This window comes from Hemiscyllium ocellatum, chromosome 6 (genome assembly GCF_020745735.1).
Source record: "Hemiscyllium ocellatum isolate sHemOce1 chromosome 6, sHemOce1.pat.X.cur, whole genome shotgun sequence".
NCBI classification, from domain to species: Eukaryota; Metazoa; Chordata; class Chondrichthyes; order Orectolobiformes; family Hemiscylliidae; genus Hemiscyllium; species Hemiscyllium ocellatum.
In genome coordinates this window covers 121403715-121426217 of record NC_083406.1, presented here as the reverse complement: position 1 = coordinate 121426217, position 22503 = coordinate 121403715, and the positions used below count along the sequence as shown (strand labels likewise).

Below are 22503 nucleotides of genomic sequence, written 5' to 3'. Positions count from 1 at the left end.
GGGAAAGCGAGCGGGATGGAGGGAAGGCAAGGGAATGGAGGGAAAGCGAGGGAGATGAAGGGAGGGCGATGGGGAGGGAGGGAAGGCGAGGGAGAGGGAGGGAAGGCGAGGGGGATGGAGGGAAGGCGAGGGGGAGGGAGGGAAGGTGAGGGAGAGGGAGGGAAGGCGAGGGGGATGGAGGGAAGGCGAGGGGGAGGGAGGGAGGGTGAGGGTGGATGGAGGGAGGGCGAGGGGGATGGAGGGAAGGCGAGGGGGAGGGAGGGAGGGTGAGGGTGGATGGAGGGAGGGCGAGAGGGATGGAGGGAAGGCGAGGGAGATGGGGGAGAGTGAGTGGGTGGGAGGGAGTGTGAGGGGGATGGAGGGAGGGCGAGGGGGATGGGGAAGGGTGAGGAGGATGGAGGGAAGGGGAGGGGGAGGGAGGGAGTGTGAGGGGGATGGAGGGAGGGCGAGGGGGATGGGGAAGGGTGAGGAGGATGGAGGGAAGGGGAGGGGGAGGGAGGGAGTGTGAGGGGGATGGAGGGAGGGAGATCGAGGGTGGGAGGAGGAGATCGAGGGTGGGAGGAGGAGATCGAGGGTGTGCCAAGCTGCAGGTGAAAAGGAAAGAGGGAGGAACCCGGAGGAGAGTTAGGAAGTGAGTGAAGGAGAAACGTTGTGAGTGTTGGAGGGAGGGAGGGAGGGAGGGAGGGAGCAGGATGAGGGCGAGAGGGATCAGCGAGTGGTCTCTGGCTCCCTCCAGTGGTTCAGTCTCAGTCAGTCACCAGGAGCCCGTGTGTTAACACAGACCCGTGTGAAGGGGGAGAGGAGAGAGAAACATCTCAGCAGGTTTTGGTGAGAGGTCTTTGTCACTGAGTGATTTTTTTGCCTCATTGTGGCCTGTTTAAACGTTGTCCGTCCTCACATTCCCGATCTGAGCTGGGGAAAGCAAGGATGTGGAGTAATCCGATCAGCTGTGACCTTACAGAATGGCAAGGCACAATCGAGGGGCTGAATGGCCTAATTGTATGCTCGAGTCCCAACAGTGCAGGAAGAAGACATTAGGGCAGCCAACTCACACCACCCCTCGGAAGAGCATCCTACCCAGATGCATTCCCATAACTGATCCCTGCATTTCCCATGGCTAATCCACTCTAACCTACACACCTTTAGACCAGGCGGACATGGGGAGAATGTGCAAACCCATCACAGACAGTCACCCGAGGCTGGAATCGAACCCGGGACCCTGGCGCTGTGAGGCAGCAGTGCCAACCACTGAGTTGCTCTGGGTGTGTGAGGGCATGGGATGTGGCTATTGAAAGTATTTCCCCACTCAGTGAGATGATGGCTGATTTAGCATCTAACTTCACTGGGTATCTCTGATGAACAAAAACATAGCAATGCTGAAGATGTGTTGCTGGAAAAGCGCAGCAGGTCAGGCAGCATCCAAGGAGCAGGAGATTCGATGTTTCGGGCATAAGCCCCTCATCAGGAATTTTCAGCTCTGATACTCCAGCATCTGCAGACCTCACTTTCTCCTCCAAAAACGTAGCAATCCCAACTTGAAAATGGGACAAGATTTGGTCTAGCCATTTACAGAGGAGTCTTCCACTCTCTGACCACCTCTCCATCCCTGTGTCCAATGGCCCCTCATACCGGAATCTAACCCAGCAGGGAACAGCTCTACTCCAGCCTGTCAGTTTTCTCTGAATGTTTTGAAATCATTGACCCCTGTAAGTTGTGTATTCCGACCTTTATAATTTACTCATCGTTCTCCTGGGATCATTGCAGCTGATCTGCGCTGTTCACTCTCCAAGACTAGTGTCTCCTTCATGAGGTACAGAGTCCAGGAGTGAACTCAGTGACTCCTGGAGTTGTTCTGAACAGAGCACGGTGCAGCTGAAGCATTAGCTCCCTGTCCTTTCATTCGAGTGATGAGAGAGAGAAATAAACTGGATGGAGAGAGAGAGACAGAGAGAGAGAGAGAGAGAGAGTGGAGGAGGGAGAGAGAGAGAGAGAGAAATTAAGGTTCCATGGAAATTTCACAATGAGAAATGAGGAAGAAGGGGGATGGCATAGAGTCTCTGAAATTCTGTGGATTATGAATCAATAGCAAGAGATTAGGATTTCATACATTGGAGTGTGTAAGGTCCGTGATGCAGCAATTATTGCAAACGATTGGATCATTGAGTCTCAGCTTTTCCCAGTGGGATTATTGAATAGGAATTGTTCCCTCTGTTGGATTAAATGGGAATGAATGATAAAGGAGAAAGTGAGGACTGCAGATGCTGGAGATCAGAGATTCCTGAAGAAGGGCTCATGCCCAAAACGTCGATTCTCCTGTTCCTTGGATGCTGCCTGACCTGCTGCGCTCTTCCAGCAACACATTTTCAGCTCTGAATGGTAAAGGGTGCGTTCCAGTGGGATTCAGTTGGAGTGACTTGGGAAGCGTTTGTTCAGTTGGGATTGAGTGGGAGTGATTGGGAACAGGCTTGGTCCAGTGGGATTGAGTGGGGGAATTGGGAAAGGATTTGATCCAGTGGGATTGAGTGGGAATGATTAGAAAAGGGTCTGTTCAATGGGGATTGAGTGGGAGGGATTGGGAAAGGGTTTGTTCCATTGGGATTGAGTGGGAGGGATTGGGAAAGGGTTTGTTCCATTGGGATTGAATGGGAGGGATTGGGAAAGGGTTTAATCCCTTAGGATCCAGCGGGAGTGATTAGGAAAGGGTTTGCAATCTCTATAATGGAAATAAATGGGAAGGTATTGGGTTTATTGGGAATATACTCAGTCGGAATGAATGGGATGGGATTTAATTGTTGGGATTCTGGAAGTCGGGATTGAAAAAGGTTGCTTTCTCCTGGGAAACCTGTCAAGCTGATGGTGCAAGATGTGGACAGAGCTAACAACACCCCCCTCCCTGACACCACAGCTTGCTCACTCTGGGGAGGACCTGATTCCACACGATGGGACTGACATGTGGTTTTCTTCCTTGTTTGGGTTGGCAGGGACATGGAGATTTTGGCTTTGTTTGTGTCATGTATGTGCCATGACCTCGACCATCGAGGGACCACAAACTCGTTTCAGGTGGCGTCGGTGAGTGCTGGGACCTCTGGGGGCTGTGCAGGGGAGAGGGTGGAGGATTCCTGTCATGGACCTGAACTGCCACAGGTGGGCAGTAGCACGTAACTCCAACAGCTCCATAGCCTGTACGCGGCTCCCTCAACTTCAGTCAGGCCTGGTAGCAGCGTGAATACCTCAGTTGGTTTCTGTAGAGACCTCCTTGAACACCAGGAGTCACTGAGAAGCTTGTGGTCAATGAAGCCTTAAGCACTCAGCACAGGCGCTGGCCTGGCCGTGTTATCCCTGGCTATTAATTCTGACACCCAGGGAATACTCTGGGGACCTGGATTCAAATCCCAACCCAGGGTGAGGGATTGGTCATACAGCACGGAAACAGACCCTTCGGTCCAACATGTCCATGCTGACCCGATGTCCCAACTTGCAGAGGAGCTAATCGATGTGCAGCAGGAGCCCACCAACAGCAATGGGGTAGTGACTGGATCACCTGTTCCTTTGTGAGGCCGATTGAGAGATAGCGATTGGCCAGACCACTAAGGAGGCCTCCAAAACTGAGCCACGGTCCAATGGAGAAGGATCCCATACTAAAGATGGTGCCTCCAACAGAGCAGCACTCCCTGAGTCCTGCACTGGAGCACCGGCCTTGGGTTTGGGGCTCTGACCCTGGATTGGGACTCAGCCTCAGAATCTCGCGATGCGGTGAGGGTCTGCACTGTGGAGCATGAAGGAGATTCTCTGCTTGCCATCACATGGCTGGCTGTGGGACCTCGCTATGTGCAGATAGGCTGTCCCCTATCCCACAGTCCAACAGTAGTGACACACTACAACAAAGGACTTCATTGGCTGTGAAGCACTCTGAGGTGTCCAGTGATCCCTGAGCATGGGAATCGGGAGACCATTCGGCCCCACTATGCTGCCCCACCATTCGGTAGGATCACAGCAGAACCAAATATGTCTGCAACTCCTTACTCCTGTCAAACCCTAGTAACCCTTCGACTCCCTCAGCTCAGGAGAATCCATTCCCCTTCACCTTAAAAATATTTAACAGCCCTGCCCCCACTGCTGTCTGAGCAAGCGAGTTCCTCAGAAACATGACCCTGCTGGAGAGGACGGAAATTCTCCTCATCACCATCTTCAAAGGGACGTCGCCTGTTTTTAAACTGTGTCCCCCGTTTGTTGAAATGTGAAACATCCTATCAGCATTTATCCTGCCACATAGAGTCATAGAGTTATACAGCATGGAAACAGACCTTCAGTCCAACCCGTCCATGCCGACCAGATATCCCAACCCAATCTAGTCCCACCTGCCAGCACCCGGCCCATATCCCTCCAAACCCTTCCTATCCATATACTCATCCAGATGCCTCTTAAATGTTGCAATTGTACCAGCCTCCACCACATCCTCTGGCAGCTCATTCCATACACGTACCACCCTCTGTGTGAAAACGTTGCCCCTTAGGTCTCTTTTATATCTTTCCCCTCTCACCCTAAACCTATGCCCTCTAGTTCTGGACTCCTCCACCATTTCCTCAGAATCTTAAATGCTTCAGTTGGATTACCTTGTGTTCTTTTCTGGGTTTGGTTAGCTCAGTGGGCTGGATGGCTGGTTTGTAATGCAGTGTGATACCAACAGAGTGGGTTCATTTCCCGCACTGGCTGTGGTTTCTCAATCTCACCCCTCACCCGAGTCTTGGTGACCCTCAGGTTAAACCCTCACCGAGAGAGAACAGTCTGTGGTCCGACAGGACAATGGTGACCTCTCCATTTTTCCAATGGCTATAAGCCCAAGCTTTCTGCATAGGATAACCCCTCCTCCCAGCTGTCAGCCAGGTGAACTTACCCCGCACTACCTCTAATGCATTGATATGAAAGTTGCTATACAAATGCATTTCTTGATGTTTCACTGAAGTTTCACAGAGGGCTGGGTCATTCAGTATATTCGAGGCTGAGATAGACAAGACTCTTAAGGGAATTGAGGGTGATGGGGAAAAGAAAGGGAAGTGGTGTTGAGCCACGATCTCATTGCTGAGCAGACTGGATGGGCTGAATGGCCTACCTCCTGTGTCTTTTAGTCTTAAGTGTTAATGAGGTTGTTATTCGGCTCCTGAAAACCCTTCCTACATGGAAGAGACGAACCCTTTGTAATGACATGAAACTTGTCTTGTATTTACAGAAGTCTGTGTTGGCTGCACTGTATAGTTCGGAAGGATCAGTCATGGAGGTATGTGACTTCATTTCATCTTTACCTCTGGTCACAACGAAGGGCACACCCACGTTAACAGAATATGTCAGGCCGACTAGGTCTTGTTGGTCCCAGGAATAGACCAATCACTGCACAAGATTCCAAACTCCAAATGGTGAATGGTGCTGTCACAGTCTCTGAAAACCAGGCCTGTCCAACGCAACAGCAGTTCCCCAGTCTCCCCCCCCCCCCCCCCAACCCCCCCTTAGTTTTGGGTCTCGAGCCCTGGAGTTAGGGATGACCCCAAAACCTTGAGAGGAAGCTGGAGTGACACACCATGGAATATGGAGCAGATTATCCTGTTGTTATCACTTTGCTGTCTGTGGGATCATGCTGTGCACAAATGCATCCCACCCACCTCCCAGTACCTTGTTCGTGTGAATGTGCTCTGAACAGTGTTGACCTATCTTCCATTATTAACGTCTACCATTAACACCTATTTTTCATTTATGTATCTCTCCTCCACTAATATTATCACCTCCTCTGCCTTTTGCTCTGGGCCCCTGTTCCACTTGCTCCTCCCCACATCGATCTACAGCGTAAAAAGAACACTGTTTTCCTGTCCCTTACACCTCTGATGAAGGACTTATGCCCGAAACGTCGAGTTTCCTGTTCCTTGGATGCTGCCTGACCTGCTGCGCTTTTCCAGCAACACATTTTCACCTCTGAACAAGATTCAGACCTGACCCGAAGTGTAAACTCTGCTCCAGTCTTCACAGAAACCTCCTCATTACCACCCTCCCCCCAGCACTTTCTGTTTCTATTTCAGATTTGCAGCATCCTTGGCATTTTGTTGCCACTTGGTTCTGACTCACGCGAGCACAGCTGAGTCTACTCAGAGGAACAGCTGCTGATCAAGTCCCAAACGGCTCCCACTGAATTCTCGCTGGACTGAGCCAGTTAAAGAATTGCCCCTGACCGGGGCACCCAACAGCTCCTCAGTTAGAATTACCCTCCATCCTGTGGCTTTGTCTGGCCACATGTGATCGAGACAGGCAGCTGACGCTACCCTCACAGATGGGGAGGGTGGTGGTTGTGAAAGGGAGGGAACTTGAGGGAAACCTTTTTCGCTCAGAGGGTGGTGGGGATGTGGATTGCACAACCTGGGAGGGGAGTTGAGGTTGGACCCCTCACAATGTTATTAAAAGTTGCTGAAGAGCAGATAATGCTGGTTTTGTTCAGGTTTAAAGTGGCTGACTGCAGAGAACTAAGAGAGAGAAATAATCTTTTGCTGCTGTTTATTTCTCTCCTGCCCTGACAGGTTTGATTGAGCGAACATGAGGACTGCAGATGGTGGAGATCAGAGTCAAGATTAGAGTGGTGCTGGAAAAGCACAGCAGGTCAGGCAGCATCTGAAGAGCAGGAAAATCGACATTTTGGGTAAAAGCCCTTCATCAGAAATCCCTGATGAAGTGCTTTTGCCTGAAATGTTGATTCTCCTGCTCCTCGGATGCTGCCTGACCTGCTGTGCTTTTCCAGCATCACTCTAATCTTGACTCAGGTTTAATTGAGCACTTGGTTGAACATTTGAAACATTAAATCAGTCAAAGCCATCAATTTACTGCAGGAAAGTGGGACCAATGTAGGCAGTAGCATATTTATGATAGTACAGACTTAATGGACTGAAGGGCCTCTTCATTAGATTAGATTAGATTACTTACAGTGTGGAAACAGGCCCTTCGGCCCAACAAGTCCACACCGACCCGCCGAAGCGCGACCCACCCACACCCCTACCCCTACCCCTACATCTACCCCTTACCTAACACTACGGGCAATTTAGCATGGCCAATCCACCCTGACCTGCACATCTTTGGACTGTGGGAGGAAACCGGAGCACACCCACGCAGACACGGGGAGAACGTGCAAACTCCACACAGTCAGTCGCCTGAGGCGGGAACTGAACCCGGGTCTCAGGCGCTGTGAGGCAGCAGTGCTAACCACTGTGCCACCATGCCGCCCACAATTTATTTCCTCGATTTATCCCAGTGCCTTTCCTTTAAAGGGCTGTTTACAAACCACAACACTGCGATGGCCGGGAATCGAACCCAAATCAACTGCTTGGAAGGCACCTATGCTCACCACTATACCACCATCACCCTGCTTACTGTATGATTCTATGAGTGACTGGGGTACAAGGACATTCAGACCCCTTTTTATATCAATGTTTCCCAATCCATCGCCATTTAAGTAAAAATCTTCCGTGCTGTTAATGCAACCAAAGTGGACATTTTCACATTTATTCACATCTTACTGCGTCTCCCATACATTAGCCCACTCACTCAACTTGTCTAAATCACCAAGAAGCCTCTTTACATCCTCCTCACCACTCACACCCCCACTTGGTTTTTTTGTTGTCAGCAAGTGTGGAAATATTACACTCGATTCCCTCAGACAAATTGTGAATACTTGGGGGTCCAAGCACTGACTCTCAGAATAACCCGTTTATTCCCACACTCTGTCTCCTGCCTGCTAACATCCGAATCCATGTCAGGATATGATCACCAGTCCCGTGTGCTTCAGTCTTCCCCACTAGCTTCTTCTATGAGGCTTTATCAAAAGGTCTGAAAATCCAGATCATCATCACTCGCTGGGAGAGGGTGCTGGAAATTAAGTCCCACTGTTCCCAAGGTTGATACAAAAGTTAAATCTTTTAAAAGAAATGCATAAAATCTCCAAACTACATGATGTTTAAACAGGAGGTGATGAAAAAGCACACACCATATTTCTATACACAGGAATCACTATTTACTGCAGGGTCATTAGCGTCTTGGCTGCAGATAAAACATTAAATTAAATTAGGTAAACTCTACAAATTAAACCTCGACACCACTTATAAACTTCCTCTCATGCATGCACATGCACACGCACATCACATGTGCACACACACATGCCATGCGTACACACACACACACACACACACACACACACACACACACAGTCTCACACACAGTCTCACACACTCAGGCACTCCCACACACACTTACAAACACACACGAGCACACACAGTCTCACATGGTCACAAAAATACAACACAGAAATGTGCACACTCTCACAGAAACAAACACACACACACACACACACACACACACACACACACAACCTAAACAGGGAAGAAGCAGCACATGGATGGAGGAAAACCTGAGGAAACAGTTCCACATTCTGTTCACCAAATCTGTTGGGTTAGTTCCTGCTGGTTTTGTTTTAAAGGAACATGTGCACCAGCGACTGGTCATCATTTTATTGTCCATTCCTAAAGGGCAGGGTTTCTTGCAGGTTTTCCAAAGGTTTTTCCTCAAGTTTCCTTTTCCAAATGTTTATGGGGGGCAGAGGGTGGCTGATTTACTGATGAACATCCAATTCACGGTCACAACGTGCACCATCTACTGAAGAAAAGATAAACGGGTTTCCGTTAAAGTGGTTCAATGTGGAAAACTAATAGAGAGAGAGAGAGAGATAGAGAGAGAGTGAGAGAGAGAGAAAGAGAGAGAGTGTCTGCCCAGGAATCACAACCTGTTGGTCTGCAAATGCAACAGGTAATTAAAAAGACAAATAGAACCTTGCCCTTTGTTAATAAAGGGATTAAAAGCAGAGAGGTTATGTTGCAGCTGTATAGGGTGCTGGTGAGGCCACACCGGGAGGACTGCGGGTCTCCTTACTTGGGAAAGGATCCACTGGCACTGGAGGGGGTGCAGGGGAGGTTCACCAGGTTAATCCCAGAGTAGAGGGGGTTGGTTTATGAAGAGAGTCTGAGTAGATTGGGATGATACTGACTGGGATTTAGAGAATGAGGGGGGACCTTATAGAAACATATAAATGATGAAGGGAATAGATAAGATAGAAGCAGGGAGGCTGTTCCCACTGGGAGGTGAAACTAGGACGAGGGGGTACAGCCTCAAAATAAAGGGGAGCAGATTTCAGACTGAGTTGAGGAGGAACCTCTTCACCCAGAGGGTTGTGAATCTGAGGAATTCCCTGCCCAGTGAAACAGCTGAGGCTTCCTCATGGAATGTTTTTAAAGATTTTTGAACACTAAAGGAATTGAGGGATACGGTGAGTGGGTGGGTAACTGGAGCTGAGCCCACAGGAAGGTCAGCCATGACCTTACCGAATGGTGGTGCTGGGGTGTGATGGCCTCCTCCTGCTCCTAGTTCTTACATTCCTATGTTTTTTTGCTGGGGCAGACCTGCGTATTTCTCTCCTTGACAACCAATCACATAGTTGTTGGCAGGCAGGGAAACTGTCATTAATTATTGGCCCCCAGTTGATGAGCCAATCAGCTTCACTTATAAACCGTCCTCGGCTCCAGTTCATCTGCATGTTGCTGGAGCCCAAACCACACCCAGAGGGTTCAGTGACAGGATCAAACTCCTTCCTTCGAAACATACAGCTGGGCTTTGTGTTTAAGACATCTGGATCAGTGGTGCTGGAAGAGCACAGCAGTTCAGGCAGCATCCAACGAGCAGCGAAATCAACGTTTCGGGCAAAAGCCCTTCATCAGGAACAAAGGCAGTGAGCCTGAAGTGTGGAGACTCCTCTAGCTTATCTCTCCACGCTTCAGGCTCACTGCCTTTATTCCTGATGAAGGGCTTTTGCCCGAAATGTCGATTTTGCTGCACTTTGGATGCTGCCTGAACTGCTGTGCTCTTCCAGCACCACTGATCCAGAATCTGGTTTCCAGCATCTGCAGTCATTGTTTTTACCCTGTGTGTTTCAGACAGTACAGTCCACATTCCAAAAAGCTCAGAAGCATAAAGACAAGGACTTTACAAAATACACTCCATCCACTGGGTCTCCCTCATTTGTTGTCCTGGTAACACTCCAGAGTGGAACTTGAATCCGAAACCTTCTGACTCTGAGGCAACACTGTAGACTTGCAGCTGACAAGGAGCCTTGAGTAACTGGGGAAACAGCAGTGGAGGGTGCACCAGGGGCAGGAGTGGGTCGGGGTCTGTGCTTGGGGGGGGGGCGAATGGTAGTGAACGGGGTGGTGTCAGGGGTTTTGTTGGGGATGGGGTAGGGCTGTTGGTTGGGTTCTGGGTTGAAGCAAGGTTACCGGGATTGTGATGGTTGAATCCTCTGAACGCCAATATCGCAAACAGATTCTAACTGCCTCCTTCTCTCTCGCAGAGACATCACTTTGCACAAGCCATTGCCATCTTGAATTCCGAGGGGTGTAACATCTATGAATACTTCTCTCGAAAGGTAAATGCCTGAGCCCACAGTGTTCGGGGCAGGGCGGGATGGATTATGGATCAGCTGGAATGTGTCGGTACGGGAGAGGTGGGGGGAGAGGAGGAGGGGGGGAGTGGGTGTTGGGTGGGGAAATGGAGACTTTATAGCTTTGTCAGCCATTAATGGGAGGAGGATTTGGGACTTCATGCTCGTGTCAATTTCACTCCGATCTGTTTCATTTTGGGAATCGCACCCCACTCTTATCCCAGTATACCCCACAGATCCCAGTGTACCCCACAGATCCCAGTATACCCCACAGATCCCAGTGTACCCCACAGATCCCAGTATACCCCACAGATCCCAGTGTACCCCACAGATCCCAGTATACCCCACAGATCCCAGTGTACCCCACAGATCCCAGTATACCCCACAGATCCCAGTATACCCCACAGATCCCAGTGTACCCCACAGATCCCAGTGTACCCCACAGATCCCAGCGTACCCCACAGATCACAGTGTACCCCACAGATCACAGTGTACCCCACAGATCCCAGCGTACCCCACAGATCACAGTGTACCCCACAGATTCCAGTGTACCCCACAGATCCCAGTATACCCCACAGATCACAGTATACCCCACAGATTCCAGTGTACCCCACAGATCCCAGTATACCCCACAGATCACAGTGTACCCCACAGATTCCAGTGTACCCCACAGATCCCAGTATACCCCACAGATCACAGTGTACCCCACAGATCCCAGTGTACCCCACAGATCACAGTGTACCCCACAGATCACAGTATACCCCACAGATCACAGTGTACCCCACAGATTCCAGTGTACCCCACAGATCCCAGTATACCCCACAGATCCCAGTATACCCCACAGATCACAGTGTACCCCACAGATTCCAGTGTACCCCACAGATCCCAGTATACCCCACAGATCACAGTATACCCCACAGATCCCAGTGTACCCCACAGATCACAGTGTACCCCACAGATCCCAGTGTACCCCACAGATCACAGTGTACCCCACAGATCCCAGTGTACCCCACAGATCACAGTATTCCCCACAGATCCCAGTGCACCCCACAGATCCCAGTATACCCCACAGATCCCAGTGTACCCCACAGATCCCAGTGTACCCCACAGATCACAGTATACCCCACAGATCCCAGTGTACCCCACAGATCACAGTGTACCCCACAGATCCCAGTGTACCCCACAGATCACAGTGTACCCCACAGATCCCAGTATACCCCACAGATCACAGTGTACCCCACAGATCACAGTGTACCCCACAGATCCCAGTATACCCCACAGATCCCAGTGTACCCCACAGATCCCAGTATACCCCACAGATCACAGTGTACCCCACAGATCCCAGTGTACCCCACAGATCACAGTGTACCCCACAGATCCCAGTGTACCCCACAGATCACAGTATACCCCACAGATCCCAGTGCACCCCACAGATCCCAGTATACCCCACAGATCCCAGTGTACCCCACAGATCCCAGTGTACCCCACAGATCACAGTGTACCCCACAGATCACAGTATACCCCACAGATCCCAGTGTACCCCACAGATCACAGTGTACCCCACAGATCCCAGTGTACCCCACAGATCACAGTGTACCCCACAGATCCCAGTATACCCCACAGATCACAGTGTACCCCACAGATCACAGTGTACCCCACAGATCCCAGTATACCCCACAGATCACAGTATACCCCACAGATCCCAGTGTACCCCACAAATCACAGTATACCCCACAGATCACAGTGTACCCCACAGATCCCAGTGTACCCCACAGATCACAGTATACCCCACAGATCCCAGTGTACCCCACAGATCACAGTATACCCCACAGATCCCAGTGTACCCCACAGATCACAGTATACCCCACAGATCCCAGTATACCCCACAGATCACAGTGTACCCCACAGATCCCAGTATACCCCACAGATCACAGTGTACCCCACAGATCACAGTGTACCCCACGCTGCAATGTTCCACATATTGAGTCCTCCCTGTATCCCACCATGCTACTAGACCCTGAGCCCAGTGTCCCGCATATTTCAATCACCCCTGATCCCAATGCTCCCTCTATCCCACCGTTCCTGTATCCCACTGGTCTCGCAGTTGTATTGAAGAAAGTAGTGATGATGTGACGGTGGAATAGCAATCATGTGCTGGACGTGATGGAGACAGGAGCCTGTGTGAGAGAGAGAGAGACTACCTCTCTGTAGTCGAGTGAATGAAAGGAGTTGTAACAGGATCCTGCCAGAATATCGTTACAGTCACTCTTTGGGAGAGACAGGCTGCAGTTTCTCAAAAGATTGTTTCCATGCTGTCCAGCTGTATGACTCTGACAATCGTCAAGGAGAAGCTCACACCACACCATACATACCACACCACACCATACATACCACACCGTACCACATCATACATACCACACCACACCACACCGTACCATACATACCACACCACACCATACATACCACACCATACCATACATACCACACCACACCATACATACCACACCATACCATACATACCACACCATACCATACATACCACACCACACCATACATACCACACCATACCATACATACCACACCACACCATACATACCACACCATACCATACATACCACACCGTACCACATCATACATACCACACCACACCACACCGTACCATACACACCACACCATACCATACATACCATACATACCACACCACACCATACATACCACACTACACCATACATACCACACCACACCACACTATACCATACATACCATACATACCACACTACACCATACATACCACACCACACCACACCACACTATACCATACATACTACACCATACCATACCATACATACTACACCACACTGTACCATACACACCACACCGTACCATACATACCACACCATACATACCATACCATACGTACCATACCGTACGTACCAACAGTGCACAGCATACATACCATACACACCATACATAACATACCATATATACATACCATATATACATACCATAAACCATGGCAATACCAATCTGACAGTAACTTTGTGCTTTTCCAACGACCCCACCTTACTGCTGAAGGGTTGTCAATGGATATTCAGAAGTCTTTTGATAAAGTCCCCTAAAGAGGTTAGTTCATAAAAATAAAGCACATAGGATAGGTTGGACTGTACTGACATTGATTAAGGATTAGCTAACGTTAATTGAGATAATCATAGTGTAAAGGGTCTCTTTCTCTGTCTCTCTTTCTCAGTGTGTGTGTCTCTCTCACACACACACACACACAAACACTCTCTCTCTCTCTCTCTCTCACACGTTCACACACACACACACATACACTCTCTGTCGCGCACACACTTTTTCTCTCTCTCACACATACACACACTCTCACATTCTCTTTCTCACATTCTCAGACACACACACAAACTCTCATACACACAAATTCTCTCTCCCACCCCACCCCTCCACCCCCCCACACACACACTCACTCAATCACATACACTCTCTCTCTCACATTCACACACACACACACACACACACACACACACACACACACACACACACACACACACACACACACACACACACTCTATCACGCACACACACACTTTCCCTCTCTCAGTCTCACGCACATACACACATCCACAAGCACACACGTGCACACTCTCTCTATCACTCACACATACACTTTCTCTCTCACACATACACACACTCTCACACATGCACACTCACACACTCTATTTCTCACATTGTCAGACACACAAACTCTCATACACATTCAAATTCTCTCGCACACTTGCACACACGCACACACATACTCACTGTCTCTCTCTTTCGCACACTTGTATACACACACACACACACACACACAAACATTTACTAACCAGGAGAAAGTGAGGACTGCAGATTCTGGAGCGAGAGTTGAGAGAGTGGACACGCACAGCAGATGAGGCAGCATCCGAGGAGCAGGAAAATTGACGTTTCGGGCAAGAAGCCCTTCCTGATGAAGTTGATTCTCCTGCTCCTCGGATGCTGCCTGACCTGCTGTGCTTTTCCAGCAACACACTCTTGAAACATTAACTGACTCCTTGAATGAGACTATAAGCTGGATTAGGCCATTCAGCCCCTCGTGCCTGCCCTGCCATTCAATACAATCAGGGCTAATCTCATCTTGTCCTTAATTCAATTCTCCTGCCCATTTCCCATAACCCTTCAACCCAGTACTATTAAAAAACCTGTCTATTCCTCCTTAAGTTTACTCAGCGTCCCAGCGTCTACCACACTTTGGGGGAGTGAATTCCACAGATTCATGATCCTTTGGGAGAAGTCATTTCTCCTCATCTCTCTGTTTTAAATCTGTCGCCTCTTATCTGAAAACTGTGACCTCTTGTTCTCAATGCCCTCCGTGATGAAACATCTGTGTCTACTTTGTCAATCCCCTTAGAAGCTCAAAGACCTCAATTAGATCTTCTCTCATTCTTCTAAACTGTAGACTATAGGCTTAAACTGCTCAATCTCTCACATAAGACAATTCTCTGGAATCAATCTAGTAAACCTCCTCTGAACTGCATCCACAGCAAGTACATCCCTCCTGAAGTAAAGGAACTCAAATTGGCTGGAATAGTCCAGGTGCAACCTGGAAGTTGGAAGGGGCGGTGTTCCTATGTATCTGCTGCCCTTGTCATTCTAGATGGAAGTGGTCGTGGGTTTGGAAGGTGCTGCCTGAGGATTTTTGGTGAGTTTCTGTGGTGCCTCTTGTAGATGGTACACACTGCTGCTCCTGGGCACTGGTGGGAGAGGGAGTGGGTGTTTGTGAATGTGGTATCAATCAATATTGCTGGATATTGTCAAGCTTCTTGAATGTTGTTGGAGGCAAGTGGGGAGTATTCCATCACCCTCCTGACTGGTGCTTTGTAGATGGTGGACAGGCTTTGGGGAGTCAGGAGGTGAGTTACTTGCAGCAGTGTTCCTAGTCTCTGAGCTGCTCTTGTAGCCACTGCGTTTATGTGGGTTTGTCCTATCGAGTGTATGACCAACATAACCCTCAGGACGATGATATGGTACTTTAGAGGAGAATAAAAACCAAAATACTGGAAATCTGAAACAAACATCAAGAGTACTGGAGAAACTCAACAGGTCTGTCAGCATCTGCGGAGAGAGAGACAGAATTAATGTTTCATGTACAATACGACTCTTCTTCAGTCCAAAGAGGAGAACGCAAGCGACAAGCCTCCAGTGTTTATGATAACTGCCTTGTGCCAGTGTCCCTATCATAGACAGGTTTCAATGTAAAATTCACACTTTATTCATTATTCTCCACAGGATTACCAGAGAATGCTGGACATGATGCGTGACATTATTCTAGCAACTGACGTGGCCCATCACCTACGTATTTTCCCACAGCTGCAAGAAATGGTTAAAGGTACCACATCTTGTTCCTTCACATAGTGAGAGAATTATGCAGGGTGACTTGTTTTCCACTAATTACACGGGCAGCACGGTGGCACAGTGGTTAGCACTGCTGCCTCACAGTGCCAGGGACCTGGGTTCGATTCCACCCTCGGGCGACTGTCTGTGTGGAGTTTACACATTCTCCCCGTGTCTGCGTGGGTTTCCTCCGGGTGCTCCGGTTTCCTCCCACAGTCCAAAAATGTGCAGATTAGGGTGGATTGGACATGGGAAATACAGGGTGACAGGGATAGGGTTAGGAGGGTGGGATGCTCTTCACAGGGTTGGTATAGACCAAAGGGCCCGTTACCACACTATAGTGTAATGCACCAGGCCAGACCCCCTCAAAACATTTCAAGAATGTAGCCCAAACCCTAACTTTGCTCGGTGTTTTAAGCAGGTATTAAGCGGATATTCCAGGAGGGATGCAGTTAGTTTTAAACAAAACAGAATTTGTTTCCAAGATTACCGAATGAAACACAACCAAAAGAGAACAGAATACCGAATACCTTAACCTCTCCCCAAACCCAACAGATCATCCCAAATTAACGATGCTGTTCCAAATACTTGCAACAATCCTCATAAACACCCCTTGGCACAATTCGGGAAATGTTTTCAAAATCATGTGTATGTTAGACAGAGTCAAACTTCCCACTAATAACAGGAACAGGAACAAGGGGAATGGCAGGGTTAAGGTGTAAGGGGAGGGTTAAATGGTAAGGACAGGGTTAAGTGGAACTAATTGAAGAGCTTTCCTGAAGAGCAGGTACAGGCTTGTTGACGTTCGGCTGTGGACTTGTTTAATTTAATAAAGAATGGTGAACTTAGCATGGAAAGTTAAAGTGCATGGGATTGGGTGTAGTTTACTGATATGGAGAGAGAACTGGTTGGCAGACAGGAAACAAACAGTGGGTAGGAATGGGCCTTTTTCCAACACAGTGAGTGGGATATTGCAGGGGACAGTGTTTGGACCTGGACTATTGCCCATATATGGAATTTGTAAGGGTATAGGGCAGGCCATTTACAATGGAGATGAGGAGACATTTCCTACATTGGAACAGCGATAACACTTCAAAGGCTTTTCATTGGTTGAGGCTCTTCATTGGTCATAAAAGACCATCAGGGCATCCCTGAGGTTGCGAAAGGTGCTACATAAATGCAGGTGTTTCTGTTTCTTTCTTGCTTCTTGCAAACTTGTGGTGAACATTTTCGTTTTAGTGAGCTCAGTCTTTTGATTTTGGTTTGAGGTGAGGTGTGGCTGGCGAATGGTAGGGGGTCTCCCTCACACTATCCCTCTCCTCCCGAGCTCCCCTAAACCCCACTCCCCAGCCGGAGGTGTTTTCCTGACATTCCTGTTAACCTCCTTTATCTCCTCCCGTAGCGTACAACAATTCCAACCCCAAGCACCACTCGCTGTTGTTGTGCCTGCTGATGACAGCCTGTGACCTCAATGACCAAACCAAAGGCTGGAAGACAACAACAAAGATAGCGGTGAGAGGCGGGTGTGTTGTGTGCGTGTGTGTGTGGAGGGGTGGGGGGTGGGGTGGTGGTGTGTGCTGGGGAAAATGCAATGGCTTCCTGATGCTGGAAACGCCAACTCTCCTGCTCCTCGGATGCTGCCTGACCGGCTGTGCCTTTCCAGCGCCACAGTTTTTCACTCTGATTCTCCAGATTCTGGATCAGAGTGGTGTTGGAAAAGCACAGCAGGTCAGGCAGCATCCGAGGAACGGGAAAAATCGACGTTTTGGGCAAAAGCCCTTCATTAGGAATACAGACAGAGTGCCTGAAGGGTGGAGAGATAAGTGAGGGGGGGGGGGGGGGGGTGGGGGCTGGGGAGAAAGTAGCATAGAGTACAAAAGGTGAATGGGGGAGGGGATGAAGGTGATAGGTCAGGGGGGAGAGTGGAGTGGATAGGTGAAAAGACGATAGGCAGGTAGGACAAGTCCGGACAAGACATGGGGACAGTGCTGAGCTGGAGGTTTGGAACTAGGCTGAGGTGGGGGAAGGGGAAATGAGGAAGCTGCTGAAGTCCACATTGATGCCCTGGGGTTGAAGTGTTCCGAGGCGGAAGATGAGGCGTTCTTCCTCCAGGCATCTGGTGGTGAGGGAGCGGCGGTGAAGGAGGCCCAGGACCTCCACGTCCTCGGCAGAGTGGGAGGGGGAGTTGAAATGTTGGGCCACGGGGCGGTGTGGTTGATTGGTGCGGGTGTCCCAGAGATGTTCCCTAAAGCGCTCTGCTCGGAGGCGTCCAGTCTCCCCAATGTAGAGGAGACCGCATCGGGAGCAACGGATACAATAAATGATATTAGTGGATGTGCAGGTAAAACTTTGATGGATGTGGAAGGCTCCTTTAGGACCTTGGATGGAGGTGAGGGAGGAGGTGTGGGCGCAGGTTTTACAGTTCCTGCGGTGGCAGGGGAAAGTGCCAGGATGGGAGGGTGGATTGTAGGGGGGCGTGGACCTGACCAGGTAGTCACAGAGGGAACGGTCTTTGCGGAAGGCGGAAAGGGGTGGGGAGGGAAATATATCCCTGGTAGTGGGGTCTTTTTGGAGGTGGCGGAAATGTCGGCGGATGACTTAGTTTACACGAAGGTTGGTAGGGTGGAAGGTGAGCACCAGGGGCGTTCTGTCCTTGTTACAGTTGGAGGGGTGGGGTCTGAGGGCGGAGGTGCGGGATGTGGACGAGATGCATTGGAGGGCATCTTTAACCACGTGGGAAGGGAAATTGCGGTCTCTAAAGAAGGAGGCCATCTGGTGTGTTCTATGGTGGAACTGGTCCTCCTGGGAGCAGATATGGCAGAGGCGGAGGAATTGGGAATACAGGATGGCATTTTTGCAGGAGGTAGGGTGGGAAGAGGTGTAATCCAGGTAGCTGTGGGAGTCGGTGGGTTTGTAAAAAATGTCAGCGTCAAGTCGGTCGTCATTAATGGAGATGGAGAGGTCCAGGAAGGCGAGGGAGGTGTCAGAGATGGTCCAGATAAATTTAAGGTCAGGGTGGAAGGTGTTGGTGAAGTTGATGAATTACTCAACCTCCTCGCGGGAGCACGAGGTGGTGCCAATGCAGTCATCAATGTAGCGGAGGAAGAGGTGGGGAGTGGTGCCGGTGTAATTACTGAAGATCGACTGTTCTACGTAGCCAACAAAGAGACAGGCATAGCTGGGGCCCATACGTGTGCCCATGGCTACCCCTTTGGTCTGGAGGAAGTGGGAGGATTCGAAGGAGAAATTGTTAATGGTGAGGACCAGTTCGGCCAAACGAATAAGAGTGTCGGTGGAAGGGTACTGGTGGGGACGTCGGGAGATGAAAAAACAGAGGGCTTGGAGGCCCTGGTCATGGCGGATGGAGGTGTAGAGGGATTGGATATCCATGGTTGAAGATGAGGCATTGGAAGCCAGGGAAATGGAAGTCTTGGAGGAGGTGGAGGGCGTGGGTGGTGTCTCCAGCATCTGCTGTCCTCACTTTCCCCCAGCTCAATACCATTGACAGGCAGAATTTCTGTAGCACCTCGAAGACCACCAGTCCATGAGAAAGACTGCAGGGGCCTTACTGCAATAGCAAAGAACAACTGGGCCATGTTTGAAGGTATCTTGATTAGAAACATGGTCAAGAAGCTACTTTTGTAGATCATGGTGAAGTAGAGAAACTGAGGTGGGGTCATGGAGGAGAATTGTGGAGTGGTTTATGTTCTTTCATTGGACATAGGCATCACTGGGAAGGCCAACATTCACTACCTATCTCCTGATTCCTCTTCAATGGACAGTCTCACCTGGCCATTTCAGATAACAGTTAAGAGCCAACCGGTGGGTCTGGAGTCACATGCAGGCCCAGACTGGGTAAGGACAGTAGATTTCCTTCCCCAAAAGATATTAGTGAACTGGATGGGTCATAGTCACAGGGGAACCAGGGGTCACAGTCTCAGGATATGGAGTAGACCATTTCGGACTGAGATGGGGGAGAAATGTCTTCACCCAGAGAGTGGGGAGCCTGGGGAATTCTCTGTCACAGAAAGAGGTTGAGCTAAAAACATTGAAAGTTTTCAAGAAGAAATTAGATATAGATCTTAGAGGTAAAAAAAATTGGGAAAAGTCAGGGAACAGGGCACTGAGTTGAATGACCATAATGAATGCTACAGCAGGGCTGAATGGCCTACTCTTGCTCTTTCTTTGTAAGTGCATCTACACCAACCAATGATCATTTAATCGTCCTCATCGCTGAAACTAACTTTTTAAATTGAATTTGACTTTGACCAGGACCAGCTGTCCTGGTGGGATTCGAACCCGTGCCCCTAGAGTTAAAAGCCTGGGCTTGTTGGAGCACAGTAACATTACACTCCATAAGAGCTAGGCAGCTCAACCCCTAGTTTGACCTGGGATTCTGAAGGCTCAGAGAGGTACAGGAGGTCACGTCAGTACGAATGGGGAGAGGCCTCGGTGACATGTGAGATCCCACAGTGAGAATTGGTCGTTTTACCAACAGGGGTCTTATTAAATACAATGAGGGAGGGGAGAATCAGAATGGGTGTGCGTTCAGACTTGGGCGTTGGTAGGGGGCTGCTACTGAATTTAAAACTGCCCCAAGGTAACAAAGATAGGAGATTTTAAGGGTAGTGACCAGAAAGCCTGGTCAGAGTTTGAGACTTGTGGAGACCCTCAAAGGAACAAGAGGAGATATAGGGAAGTGCAGGGGAAAGGCAGACCAGAGAGTATGGTCCAGACCAGCTGGACAGCTGGTGGAACGCGGCTCAGGTCTGCAGTACAATGCCTGAGAGTGTGGGAGAGGCAGCTTTAATTCAGGTCTTCAGGAGGGCCTTGTATAATAAGGGTGAGGCGGTGGTGTAGTACAAATGTCAGTTGAATTAATGGATCCTTCATACTTTTACACATCTTAATCATCTCCCTGTTAACCTACTCTGCTCCAAAGATGGATAGGAGCAAGTGTAACAAGGTAGTCATTATGGGGGACTTCAACTTTCCAAATATTGACCGGGAATACGATAGTTCGAGTATTTTAGATGAGCCAGTTTTTGTCCAGTGTGTGGAGGGCTTCCTGACACAGTATGTAGACAGGCCCACAAAGGGCAAGATCACATTAGATTTGGTACTGGGTAATGTACCAGGCCAGGGGTTAGATTTGGAGGTTGGTGAGCACTTCGGTGATAGTGATCACAAAATTCAGTTATGTTTACTTTAGTGATGGAAAGGAATAGGTATATACCGCAAGGCAAGAGTTATAGCTGGGGGATGCGATTAAGCAGAATTAGGATGTATAGGCTAGGGAAGGAAACTGCAGGGGATGGGCAAAATTGAAATGTGGAGCTTGTTCAAGGAACAGCTGCTGCGTGTCAGGCAGGGTGGAAGTGATCAAGTGAGGGAGCCATGATTTACTAAGGAAGTTGAATCTCTTGTCAAGAGGAAGAAGAAGGCTTGTGTTGGGATGAGATGTAAAGGCTCAGTTAGGGTGCTTGAGAATTACAGGTTAGCCAGGAAAGACCTAAAGAGTCAGGAGGAGACAAGAGCAGTTATTGGCAGATAGAATCAAGGAAAACCCGAAAGCTTCCTATAGGTATATCGGGAATAAAAGAATGACAAGGGAAAGATTAGGGCCAATCTAGGATAGTAGTGGGAAGTTGTGCGTGGAGTCCAAGGAGATAGGGGAAGCGCTACATGAATACTTTTTGTCATATTCTCACTGGAAAAAGACAATGTTGTCGAGGAAAATACAGAGATACAGGCTACTAGTCTAGACAGGACTGAGATTCACAGGGAGGAGGTGTTAGCAATTCTGGAAAGTATAAAAATAGATAAGTCCCTGGGCCAGATTGGAAGCCAGGGAGGAGATTGCAGAGCCTTTGGCTTTGATCTTTATACTATCGTTGTCTACAGGAGTAGTGTCAGAAGACTGGAGGGTAGAAAATATTGTCCTCTGGTTCAAGAAGGGGAGTAGAGACAACCCTGGTAATTATAGACCAGTGAGCCTTACTTCGGTTGTGGGTAAAGTGTTGGAAAAGGTTATAAGAGATAGGATTTATAATCACCTAGAAAGGAATAAGTTGATTAGGGATAGTCAGCACGATCTTAGGAAGGGTAGGTCATGTCTCACAAACCTTATTGAGTTCTTGGAGGTAGTGACCAATCAGGTGGATGAGGGTAAAGCAGTTGATGTGGTGTATATGGATTTCAGGAAGGCATTTGAGAGGTTCCCCACGGTAGGCAATTGCACAAAATACAGAGGCATGGGATTGAGGGTGATTTGGTGGTTTGGATCAGAAATGGGCTAGCTGAAAGAAGTCAGAGGGTGGTGGCTGATGGGAAATGTTCATCCTGGAGTTCAGTTACTAGTGGCGTACTGCGAGGATCTGTTTTGGGGCCACTGCTGTTTGTCATTTTTATCCATAACCTTGTGAGGGCGTAGAAGGATGGGTTAATAAGTTTGCAGATGACACTAAAGTCAGTGAGTTGTGGACAGCGCTGAAGGAAGTTACAGGTTATAGAGGAACATAGATAAGTTGCAGAGCTGGGCCTAGAGATGGCAAATGGAGTTTAATGCG

The 22503-nt window shown here is 49.1% G+C and overlaps 1 protein-coding gene across 3 annotated transcripts in view; it reads left to right on the top strand.

The window, feature by feature from the left end:
• The window catches only part of LOC132816569 (cGMP-dependent 3',5'-cyclic phosphodiesterase), a 312596-nt gene that overhangs the window by 278011 nt on the left and 12082 nt on the right, over positions 1-22503 (top strand). For all 3 annotated transcript variants that reach the window (XM_060826337.1, XM_060826336.1, XM_060826338.1), the window contains 5 exons: positions 2982-3069; positions 5228-5275; positions 10424-10498; positions 15830-15929; positions 17337-17446. In XM_060826337.1, the coding sequence (XP_060682320.1) occupies positions 2982-3069; positions 5228-5275; positions 10424-10498; positions 15830-15929; positions 17337-17446 (421 nt within the window). The remainder of the gene's footprint in view (positions 1-2981; positions 3070-5227; positions 5276-10423; positions 10499-15829; positions 15930-17336; positions 17447-22503) is intronic.